The sequence below is a fragment of the Solanum stenotomum genome, chromosome 12, assembly GCF_019186545.1.
Source record: "Solanum stenotomum isolate F172 chromosome 12, ASM1918654v1, whole genome shotgun sequence".
Lineage (NCBI taxonomy): Eukaryota > Viridiplantae > Streptophyta > Magnoliopsida > Solanales > Solanaceae > Solanum > Solanum stenotomum.
In genome coordinates this window covers 40,425,247-40,437,737 of record NC_064293.1, presented here as the reverse complement: position 1 = coordinate 40,437,737, position 12,491 = coordinate 40,425,247, and the positions used below count along the sequence as shown (strand labels likewise).

The window sequence follows — 12,491 nt, the reverse complement described above, 5'->3', positions numbered from 1 at the left end:
AGTACTATTGCTTCCTCTGTTGCATATCCAGAAAGAAGGAACTACCGTTTTCTCACTTGGTTGGTTTATTTGTGCACCTTTGAGTTGTTTTACACATATTGGTTCCTTAGACAACATAACCTCTGATTGTTGTAATTGGATGTTGTTGCATTTATCTTAAAATGAAAAACGATAAAGGTTTCTTTCTGCATCTTATTTAATTTTGGCCAATAAACCAGGGACAAGAGTGAAAAATAGTTCAATGTTTGTGTTATGCCTTGTGAACTTATTCCTTTTTACTGCAGAAAATATCAATAACATCTACTTCGGATTCATTTTTCGTCCTTTCATTTAATTGTAATAACTTGCTCCCTTTTTGGCTTTTAGTCAGCATTTTATAACCAAGTTTGCTCTGATATTACACTGATGTTGAAGTTTGTTATCTGATATTTTTTAGATTTCACAACTTATTTTGATTGCTTGAGCTGATATAGTATCTCATCTCATTTGTTGGTTCCTTGAATGACTACTTCTATAGAAAATATGAAAAATTGACACAATGAAATCTTTGCTCAGTGGTTGACTGACAGGCATAAAAAAGCTCTCTTTGAGGCCTTGGAGAAGGTTAAGGCCGGTAAGATTTCGTGTTTCTCCTCTTGTTATCATTTTTTTTGAGAGTCTACTTGTTTCCATTTTGATTGAATCCTCTAATTATTGCAGAGTTGATGATTCTCGGTTTCATCTCGTTAACCCTTGTATTTAGTCAATATTACATTGCTGGAATTTGTATCCCCCCAAGTGTTGCTGATACAATGCTGCCATGCCCTGCGAAGAACAAAGATGCTGCAAAGGAGGAACACCGTAGGAAGCTTTTATGGTATGAGCGTAGAATTTTGGCAGGTGCAGAGCCTAAATGCAAAGAGGTAATGTGTACATGACCCTTAACAATATGGGTCAAACTTCACTGATGTATTTAGTTGTATTAATGAGTGCTGATAGCAAAAATGGCTCTAGGAGAGTTGTGCTTTTGGTAATTTACTAATCCTATCTTGAATTAGATATGGTGACAAGACTAAATGTTTTTTCGCTTCTATCAATTGACCTAGACAATGAGATATTTTGAGCAAACCTACTAAAAGTTCTTGCAAACTGGCTTAGGATTTTTGATTCTTCAATTGAATAAATGGACATTTCAAATAACATGATGTAATCACAAAAAAGAACTGCAAAAGAAATTTTACACGAAGCACCTTCATTCTGTTAGGTATATGCCTAGTGATGGACTCATGTAGCCTAATTGAAGATTAGGAAACACTTAGCTTTTTACCATCACTGATTTATTCTTAGGTTGTCCTGTCTGACGTAGGAAGAAGGAATTGAGCTAACTAGCTGATTTATGTAAGATCCATCCAAAATGATTGTTCTGCTCCGNCTAATTGAAGATTAGAAAACACTTAGCTTTTTACCATCACTGTTTTATTCTTAGGTTGTCCTGTCTGACATAGGAAGAAGGAATTGAGCTAACTAGCTGATTTATGTAAGATCCATCCAAAATGATTGTTCTGCTCCGCCTTCTGTAATGAAGGAGTACGTCAACACCTCCCTATGATGTTGGGAGAGGGGTTTAGTGAGACCATTAATCAAAAAGGGGTTTTAAAATGTTCTGTGTTCCTGAAATAACCTTAATGGTCCATTGAATTATTGAATGTTAATCACTTAAATGATGAAATGATTGGGCTATTCGTATGAGTATCTATATCTTGCATATAGATAAGCTAAGGAGAGTTTATTCTGGAAGAAATTAAGAATTCTGTTCATACCATCAAATTGAACAGGTGTGATTTGCACTGGGTATAATAAGAGTGGATGACTAAATCGTGTCTTCATAGCTCAGTTACAGCTTCCACCAAAAAAGCACCATGTATGTGCTTCAAATGTCTTAGACTATGAGCTTCAAAATGTTGTTAAGTCAGCTTAGGTTTTAGGTAAAATTTTAATGTAAAGTTAACATTTGAAGGTAAAGTTGTTGTTCTACCAGATGCAGCATCCTTGCATTCCGTTAGCACTGTGTTCCTGCCCATCTTTTTCAGCTATATTTTGGACCTTTTATGCGGTACTTCATATTAGCATTAACAGCATGATTTCCTTTCTTCATCAAACTAATCTAAAGTATTCCTAACAGGGACGTGTACCTCTCGTTACTGTTGAAGCACTGCATCAAATACACATCCTTATTTTCTTTTTGGCAGTCCTTCATGTGTTATACAGTGCGATTACCATGTGGTTGGGAAGACTTAAGGTAATTCATAATATACTTATTTAGTTATTCCTCTACTATGCTTTAGTTGCCATCTATACTGCTTCTTAGGTAAACCAGGAAAGTTGTAGATCCTATCATTGACTGCATTTTTAGTAGATTTTCAATTAACTGACAAGATCAATCAATTATCATGGTGATGCAATACTCTGGTGGTATTAATGGAAGGATGCAAAAAGCTATATGCTTTCTGCTTCATATCGGATCTGTTTTCCCCTAAAATCGCTGCTGTTATACTCCTAGCTCTAATTGACCAGCTAACCAAGGCTCAAAATTGTTACTGGGACTGACCACTTGTCTTGAGTGATAACTATTTTAGGATGCCTTTATGGTATTAATCCATTTGCTAAATGCCTGAAACTTATTCTTCAGATTCGTGGCTGGAAAGGTTGGGAGCAAGAGACTTCAACCCATAATTATGAGTTTACAAATGGTATACATTTGCGTGCTATAAAGCCAGAACTTTGGACTTTTGCTTGCTCCCTGTGTGTGTTTGCTCATTTGGTTTTGACTCTGTCACTTTGTTTCTACTTGGGACTTGCAGATCCTTCAAGATTTAGACTTACTCATGAGACATCTTTTGTCCGAGCGCATACTAGCTTCTGGACAAGGATCCCGATCTTCTTTTACATTGTGAGAAATTAATACAATGAGAATTCGTAATTTTGGCACAAGGCCAAACTAGTGCTAAGGTGACTGATTGTTGCAACTTAATTCATGCAGGGATGCTTCTTCAGACAATTTTTCAAGTCTGTCAGTAAGTCAGACTACTTGGCTCTGCGCAATGGTTTCATCAGTGTGAGTTTTCTTTGTGCTTTGTTCTGCCTTGTTAATTCTTTGTTACCCATGAAACTAAAGTTCCTCCTTGTGCAGGTTCATCTGGCTCCTGGAAGTAAATTTAACTTCCAAAAGTATATCAAGAGGTCATTAGAGGATGACTTCAAGGTAGTTGTCGGTGTCAGGTAGCTAGATGTTCTATTTGCTCTCTCAATTTTTTCAGCATATTTATGTGGGTGCATGTGCCTAATGACCATATATCTCCTTGCTCTCTGATTGGCTTTTTACTTGTTTTTTTTTCCGGCAGTCCAGTTTTATGGGCATCATTTGTGCTTTTCTTGCTTCTGAATGTTAGCGGTAAGTCATGTTCTGTGGTCTGATCCATTTCTGGAAATTGTTTAGTTCTTCCGTCCGTTTTAGTCACTATCTACCACAGTTTTCATATGGTCTGAATTATTTGACCCATTGCAGGGTGGCAAGCATTGTTCTGGGCATCCTTAGTTCCTCTGATTGTAAGATTCTTTTCCATTGTTCATCTTCCGGAATTACTTTATGGGGAAATTCTTATTCATGAAATTTTCTCAGATCATTTTAGCTGTTGGAACAAAGCTTCAGGCTGTTTTGACTAGGATGGCCCTTGACATCAAAGAGAGACATGCAGTAGTTCAAGGAATCCCTCTTGTACAAGCCTCAGACAAATATTTTTGGTTTGGTCGACCACGACTGGTTCTTCACCTCATCCATTTTGCCTTATTTCAGGTTTGCATTTCGAATTTCCAGAATTCTAAATGAAGTATTATTAGTAAACCAGTCATTTGGGTTCAACTTTGCAAGTACTATAGTTTCCATAAAACAAAACCACAAAAATGGTGCACGGAATAGTTTGCTTTTCATAGCTTAATCTCTATATATTCCCTTGGCTAAACTCTCTTTTTTTGCGCTTATCTAACTTTGCAGAATGCATTCCAGATAACATATTTTCTGTGGATATGGGTAATATTTCTTCTCCCTGTATCAAGATCAAATTCTGATATTGCAAGATATTCTTTTTCTTTTTGTTTAATGTCCATAAAACTATGATAGAGATGAGGATTCTACTTTTTCTGTAGTATGAGTATGGGCTAAAATCTTGCTTCCACGAGGCGTTTGAGCTGGTCATTGCAAAAATTGTTATAGGGTATGTTTCTTGCTACAGAAACTCACTTAAAAATATTCATTATCTTAGTTCCTAAGCTTCATGATTCCAGCTTGCTCTTGTTAAATCAAATTTTTCATTGTATTACAGGGTAGGAGTATTATTCCTATGCAGTTATATCACTCTTCCACTTTATGCCCTTATAACTCAGGTACTATTATAGACTCGTCTCTCAAACCAATAGCATAATTGTATCTACGTTTTATTTCGTGCCATATTACCTTAGACATTTGCTATTGCTTTGTTGAACGATGTAAGCTCACTACATAAACTACTGAAATTTCTAGCCTTTTTAGCATGATCTGTTGTTAAGTTAGAGCATTGGCCTTTCTGCAGATGGGATCCCATATGAAAAAATCCATCTTTGATGAGCAAACCTCCAAGGCACTAAAGAAGTGGCATATGGCTGTGAAGAAGCGTACAGGAGCGAGGGGTGACAGGTCCCCTACCCAAACACTGGGTAATGCAAGTCCAAGATCCGCAATGAGCTCACCTGTGCACCCATCAGGCCCTGGTCTTCATCGATACAAAACCACTGGTCACTCATCGCGTTTCCAGGGCTACAGCGATCAAGAAGCATCCGACCTTGAAAATGATCCAACAACACCGATGACTCGTGCAGAGATAGCAACTACACATATTGATCATGATGACACAGAAATTCATGTGCATATTCCTCAAAATGGAGAATCTACTAGGAATGAAGATGACTTCTCATTTGTGAAGCCTGCTCCTCAAAGGTGAAAAGGAAGTAGGTAGCCAACTATCTTGTTACCTTTTTTTTCACCTTTTCCTTTTTCCTCAAGTCATATCAATGTGCTTATACTTTTTAGGTATATCATATAAGCAGTTTGGCACATATAGGTGAATTCCTTGTATATTTTTACTGTGTAATTGTTTGCCTTAATAAGAATTTTTTATTGATGGTTACCAAGTTTAATAAGTGGAGGAAAAAAAATCTCCTAGGTCACATGCAAAAGTGTCTTTTGCCTTTCCAACAAGGAGAAAAAAGCAAGTAAATGAGTTGAATCAATCATTTTCCACTATTCCCCACCTCTAGTTTTTGTTTGTTTTTTTCTCTTTAGCTTAGTAGTGTTGATAACATGACTTGCAAAAAAGGATGACAAGCATCTGATCTTTTTTTTGCAATGGTACAGAAGCAAAATCACATGGAGCACTAAATAATTTTATGAATGGGAAAAATGCTTTTAGTGTTTTTTCTTCTAATTATGGAAAGTCTTTTTTATTCATATGATGTTGTGAGTTTGTTTAAGTTGGAATTGGGAATTGAATCCTTCAATAATTGAATGGACCATTTTTTTATTCTGTTACCTGCATTGCAGTTCAAGCTAGATATACTTAACTTTTTAGTCTATGTAAAAAAGAATGTCAGTTTTCTATAATTAGAAACAAATTTAATTTTAAAATTTCTTTTTTACCTTTTAATGAAATGACTTATAGTCAAACAAATGTCTAATTGTTTTGGATCACAAATTTCAAAAGTCTTTTTTTTTTTCTTAAACTTTATTATGTCAAATCAAATGGTATCACATAAATTAAAACGGAGGAAATATAAAAGTAAAATTATGTCAAATCAGGATGAAGGACTTTTTTGTTATAAAGAAGAGAGAATATTAAGGTATACATACTGAAAGGGTGAATAATTTTAGGTGAGAATTACTTACACTAACTTTCGAGATTGAGTTAATCCTTCTGTACAATTTTTTAAATTTTGAACTAGAGTTCGACTCATCACTGATTCTCTATCGAGAAAAGAAGCTAATGAGATTCAACAAATAATATCTATGTATACATAAGTTTCTTTTATCTATTTGCGCGATATAATTTTTTAGTGACTTTAGACAAGGGTGGCTCCGCCACAGGCCCATTAAACCTCTATAATTATGTTTTTAAGAAAACAAGAAACAAAACAAGTGGGACAGAATGGGTTTGCACAAAAAAATTGAAGAAAATAAGAAACAATTCACATGTAGTAGGCATGGCCTATGAGCTATACAAACAAAGAAGATGCAACAACCATTGTTGTCCAGGTTGTCATTCTTTATATAAATATCAAAGAAAAAATCTAAATCTTTTTACGAAAACGGTCAAAAATATTTTTGAACTATGTGAAATTGAACAAAACTGTCGTCAGATAATATTTTGATCTAAAAATGCTCCTATCATTAATAGTTTGATCCAAAAATGTGAAAAATATCATTCTTCAACGTGAACTCAAGTATATTTTTTAAAAAAAACTTTTGAAACAATATTTATAAATTAAGAGTTATATAAAAATATTACAAGTCAAATTATTAATAATTCAAAAATTAAGAATATATAGCTCAAAGAAAATTACCCAACAAATTATAAAATATTCACATAATATGAAATGGAGAGAGAATCAATCTTATCCACTTTAACAAATATTAAATTGAAGTAATTATCTGTTTGCATTTCTTTCTCACTAACTTTATTAAAAAAAAAAAGGAGGCAAGAAGTCATGTTTGGAATCCTTTAAAAAGGACCAACATCGGTTGCGATAGAATTATTGAGTCGCTTCATTCTTAATTAAATATCTCAAATTCAAGTTGTGAAAATAAAAAATTAAAACCTTGATAGAGTATTGCTCTTAAAATAGGTCCCTATTATGTGCTATTTAAATTTAATCCGAATCTAATAAAGATATCGAACTACAAATAGAAGAAAAAAGGACCAAGAAAGAGGAGAATCTTTTCTTTTTAAATTAATGGTTGTTCTCGCTCTAGTTTAAGATTAAAAAAATTATGGCTAACATAATCATACATAAGTTGTCTAATCCAACTTTAAATAATGGCCAAACACATATACAGCCCCTCAAACTTGCCCTCATTTTTCATTTTGGCACTCCAACTTAGCCTTGTTCCATTTTAACCCTTAAACTCTATTGTTTCTGTACCATTTAAACACTTATACTAATTTTTATGATTTGTTTTTATTTATGTTCTTCAATTTCAATTTCTTATTTTAAAAAAATAGATGTGTGCCTGTTAATTAAAAATATTAAACATTCGCGAACGAACATAAAAATTTTCAAACAATAATATTATTTTTTTATATTTCTCTGTATTTTTGCATGAAAATAAATTAACGAAAGTTCTTTGATTTTCTTTCTTAAACATTCAATCAAATTAAATAACACTACTTATTTATTTTTTCTTATCATCTAGGCTATCTAAATTTAACGCAAATACTCACTTTTAATTTTTAATTAAATCAATACGAATAAAAAAACCTATCTTCAAAAAGACTCGACTGACTTAGTTAATAACACTATTAAAAAAAGACTCTTGTTCATTGCTAATAACACTACTAAACAATGTTAAAACTCGACTGACTTTGTTAGGTTGTCACTAATTTTAAAGAAAGAAAACCAACACAATTTCGTCGGTTATTTTTCACACAAAAATACATACACTCTTAAATAGAAATTATTATTTTTTAAAAAGAATTATTTTTTGTTATTTTTTAATTTTTTAACTAAAATTAAATGACACATGTCGATTTAAAATAAGAAGTTACAATTGAAGAATATTTATAAAAATAAATAAATCATAAAAATAGCATTTCGTGTTAAAATGGAATATAAAAAATGGAGTTCAAGGGTTAAAATGGAACAAGGCTAAGATAAAGTGTCAAAATGAAAAATGTGGACAAGTTAAAGGGGTTGTATATGTGTTTGGCCTTAAATAATTGTAGACGAAACAAAAATTTATAATTAATTATAGGCATAAAGTACGGACATGCCACTTGTTGTTGGATAATAATAGACTTTATAAAAAAAATGTACAACGAACATGTTGCCCATCTAATCCTCAAAACTTTTTAATGTTACTTTGTCTTTCACATAAAGTAATATTTCACTTTAGCATCCTTAATCGCCACTCCATAACTCTACTATTACAGTTTTTAAAAAAAGTAGGGTGTATAAAGAAAATCGATAATTCTAAGTTAAATGAATAAATGAAAACTTGATTAGTAATAATTATTTAACTTAGTTTCAGTATGTTCTTTAATTTTGAGTGTATATAAATAAATATTTAAATTTATATAAAATTGAGAAAATAAATACGTGGAATAATAAATTCATCCCAAATGATATTCAAACACAAATTAAACTATTCTACATTAAAATCAAAATGAAGATGGAGACTAGTTTGGAATCCAAAGAGCAAAAATATTTGGAAGTTTGTTCCTTTTTACTCTCAAAGTTCATTTTTATTGTCACTGTTTGACTTGACATATTAAAAAAACAATTATTAATATAAGTATTTTATCATACTATCCCTACTAATTAATGTTTAGTATTGAGTTTTGAAAAATGATATGGAGAATAGTATGCAATACTATAACATGAGAAAAAATAATTATCTTTTCTTAATATATTAAAAATAATAAGTAAAAAGTAAAAATATATTTTAAAATTAAGTGACAAGTAAAAGTAAACGAAGAGTATTTCTGTGAACACAAGTGTAATAGCAATGGGGTGGTTTTCTATGGTCGCCCTCAGTTTATTTCATTTTTTGTCTTCCTTCAATACAAACAAATTCAGGTAACTTCACATGTCTTTGTTTCTTATATTAATTTACATATTTCAATTATTTCATTAAATATAAATATTTTAAATAAAAGTAAAATATTTGTCAAATACATACTATAGTAGTATTAACAAATTGACTTTTCAATTAATTTAATTAAATACGAATTGCTATTTTTTAGAAAAAAAAATTGGATTTCTTTAATTAAACAATACGTAAAATAAATTGATTGCGATAGTTGGGCAAACAGACAAATCAAAAAAAATCACGTACAGATTTGTTGTTGTATCTACTGAAATTTGACTTGTAGTCTAACATCAAAAAGATGCTAATCAAAATTTAACCCCACATCATTATTCTAAACCGCTAATTATTTTCTTCTTTATCATTTAAATTTAAACAAAATGAAACGTGGCTGCTTATGACAGTTTTGTACAATATTTAATTAAATTTTGTACTTGAGAAATAAGAATAGTAGGGACCTCTACAATTATATGTACTGTACACCACATGAGTTACCTTCAATACCTTCCGTTCAATGCACACGAATCATCGAGTTAGCTAAGCAGATGATCTTTCAAATAGAGGGTTAAGATTCAAAGATGATCGCATGAGGTTTATCTAATGCAATTTTAAATTTTTGTGTTATTTGTAGATATTATTATACTGAAGCGAAATTTACCGGGTGCGGATTACCTTGTGGACCCAAAAAAAAAGATTTTATATCTCTCTATATATGTATATATATGTCTAGAGAGTTTCAAATAAATTTCACATCACTTACCGACATTTCAACCACACCATTGTCCCCTTTCTTCTATATTGTTCGATTTGATTTTTAATTATGACTCGTCCAGCTAGATTTCTGCTAAGCACCAGCTCTTCTTCAACGCCGGCGGCGGAGCCACCGTCGATGGTGACAGTGGAGTCTGATTTCGTTGTAATACTAGCTGCGTTGCTCTGTGCGCTGATTTGTGTAGTTGGTCTCATCGCCGTCGCGAGATGTGCGTGGCTCCGGCGAGGAATCGGAGCCGGCGGAAGCGGTGGTAGTCAACAGTCGGCGAATAAAGGATTGAAGAAAAAAGTGTTGCAATCGTTGCCTAAATTCACCTACGATCCAAGCAGTACGGCGAATGGTGCGGCGTTCACGGCGGAGTGTGCGATTTGTCTGGCGGAGTACGCCGTCGGAGATGAGATCCGTGTGCTGCCGCAGTGTGGACATAGTTTCCATCTTCAGTGTATTGATACTTGGCTGGGTTCACACTCTTCATGTCCTTCTTGTCGTCAAATTCTCGTCGTTTCTCGGTGCCGGAAGTGCGGTGAGTTCCCGGCAGTTTCCTGTAAATCCGACGGAGCTACGGTTACAACTCCGGCCGAGTCTAGTTCATGTGGTACATCTATTAGCTCAAATAATTTCTTGGTCTAAAGTAACAAAAAAAAAAAGGAAGTTAGCTTTTTTATGTTAGGCCTTTTAAGTTATATACGCTGACACTGTAAACGAGAAAGGTAATTTACGCTATCAGTGCAGTTTTACCTGTGGTAACATATCAGTTACTGTGTTGATGCAGGTTAGGGGTACTCATCTAGGGAAGTTACATCTTTGAAATGATCTGTGTAAATTTTCTTTGAAAGATAGTCTGATGTACTAAGCTCAGTCAGGTGACTCAACGGTCAATTATAGGTAGCCTTAACAACAACTTAAGCAATTACGTCGAAGTTTCATTCTAGAACTCACAAAGTAGTAAAATACGAAATATTCTCTTCGTTTCAATTTGTTTGATTATGACTTTGTCAAGTAGCTAACTATAGAGGAAGAGAACAAAAATGAAGCAACGTGGTTGTGATGTGAATGAGTAGAAGATGACAAACGTGAAACGATACGCTGTGTTGGCTTCTTTCTTGTTGGGGGAGAAGGCCAATTAGTAATGTAATTCTGACTTTGGTAGGCCAAATTGACAAGTAGTCTCAATTGGAGGGCATTCTTAAATTTTTGTCTCAAGTAATTATATTTCTGAATTTACCATCAAAATTAAGAAATTTACCTTCAAAATTTGAACGATGTTATATAATTTAAAATAGTAGAGACTTCAAAAGCATAGTATTAGTTAATTTTAATATTGAGCCTTGCTAAATTGTAGCCTCTAGTTGAATCACTTGAATGTGGATATGGTAGTGTTATTATAAGAGAAAAGAAAATGACAAAATGGTCCCTGTACTTTGAGTTAAGTTTAGCATAGAATGTTTTGTTTTCCACCCCAAGAGTTTGTCAAAATGGAGATAAAAATTGCTCACTTTTAATAACTTAAAGAATCAAAATTGCTCAATAATAATACTCTTGATCTTAGTACATAATTTGAGTTAAAAACAATGGATCAGGTGAAGTGTTGAACTCACTTTTGATCCTCCTCTTATCAACTTTTAACTTGAACAAAAGAGATGTTGGGATGTTGAAATTGTAGTGGTTGACGACTTGACTAGTCCATTATTTCTTTATTGTTCACAAATGAATTCTAGTACAATTATAGATCAAAAGATACTTTTTGGGCAAGTTGTGGTAGCAAAAATAAAAAGGAGGACCAAACTATAAAAACAGACTTCACACTTCCTTTTACAACTAATTAAACAACCATATATTATCCGGATGTTGCACTTAGGGCCCAGACAGGAAAACAAGTCACTCTTTCTATACTTTGACTGAGCATTGAATTTAAGAAGAAAAAATCTTTTATAAATAATGTAAAAACACTTTGATTTGAAGTCTCGAATTATAAATAATGTAACAACACTTTGATTTGAAGTTTCGAATTATCTATAAGTATACAATATAATAGTAATAAAAAAAAGTTTATACTAAATAAGATTACACTCATTCTACGTCAAAATCATATATATATTGACTCAAAGATCTTGGATTTGGATTTGCATATGATATCATCCATGCAACAATACCTTGAAAGCAATTTCCAATTTCCTCATCAAAAGGAGGAACATCTCCAAAAGAGAAAAGTAATAATAAATACTAATAAAGCTTAGATAGATAGATACGAAGAGTGGACGCAAATTAACATTTCTTTATTGTTCCCAACTTGTGATTCTATAGCCACAAAAACACTTAAAGAAAAAAACTAAAGATCTCTTTTACAAAAAAAAAATATTGTAAAAGAAATTAATAAGTGATGGAAAAGGGGAGATGAATATTAACCTAAGTGCCTTTTAAGAATAGATTTATACTTAAATTAGTAGTTTTGGCGTACAAATATATATGTTAAGTACCTTTGACTAATAACTACCGTTCTTTTCTTAGAAAGGTTTGGCTAATGTTGGCCGAAAATAAAAGCATCGCCACTTAATAGGTATTATAATGTGCCACGATAGTCAAATTAATGCCTAGCTACAATTTGACGACGTGTCAAGTCGATCGATCAAAATAAATTGAGTTAATGAATGAGCACTAAGTAGCTTATATTGATTCATTCAGAATAAGTTATATGGATTGAAATAAATTGAGCTAAAATGTGATTCGTAACTCAATTCGTTTAATTCTTACTAAGTTTCAATTGTTTTTGTTGTTCTTTTATAATCTGTAACATATCAAATAAAATTATTTTATTTTTTTGAAAATATTTTAACAAAATTTCTTATGAGT

General features: G+C 32.5%; 2 protein-coding genes across 6 annotated transcripts in view; both read left to right on the top strand.

Moving 5' to 3' along the window:
• The window catches only part of LOC125849096 (MLO-like protein 10), a 30,915-nt gene extending 25,717 nt beyond the window's left edge, over positions 1-5,198 (top strand). For 3 of the 5 annotated variants that reach the window (XM_049529111.1, XM_049529113.1, XM_049529112.1), the window contains 14 exons: positions 556-613; positions 700-902; positions 2,162-2,278; positions 2,669-2,729; positions 2,841-2,929; positions 3,020-3,094; positions 3,170-3,258; positions 3,381-3,430; positions 3,545-3,585; positions 3,659-3,832; positions 4,031-4,066; positions 4,183-4,250; positions 4,359-4,419; positions 4,605-5,198. In XM_049529111.1, coding sequence (XP_049385068.1) covers positions 556-613; positions 700-902; positions 2,162-2,278; positions 2,669-2,729; positions 2,841-2,929; positions 3,020-3,094; positions 3,170-3,258; positions 3,381-3,430; positions 3,545-3,585; positions 3,659-3,832; positions 4,031-4,066; positions 4,183-4,250; positions 4,359-4,419; positions 4,605-5,012 — 1,530 coding nt within the window. In that variant the 3' untranslated portion in view covers positions 5,013-5,198. The remainder of the gene's footprint in view (positions 1-555; positions 614-699; positions 903-2,161; positions 2,279-2,668; positions 2,730-2,840; positions 2,930-3,019; positions 3,095-3,169; positions 3,259-3,380; positions 3,431-3,544; positions 3,586-3,658; positions 3,833-4,030; positions 4,067-4,182; positions 4,251-4,358; positions 4,420-4,604) is intronic. The other 2 variants (XM_049529110.1, XM_049529109.1) reach the window with 2 other exon arrangements.
• A 4,413-nt stretch (positions 5,199-9,611) lies between these two features.
• Positions 9,612-10,443, top strand: LOC125849099 (RING-H2 finger protein ATL80-like). The gene has a single exon (XM_049529116.1). It carries the CDS (start codon positions 9,690-9,692, stop codon positions 10,269-10,271), a length of 582 nt encoding a protein of 193 aa, XP_049385073.1. The 5' UTR covers positions 9,612-9,689; the 3' UTR covers positions 10,272-10,443.
• Positions 10,444-12,491: the final 2,048 nt, after the last annotated feature.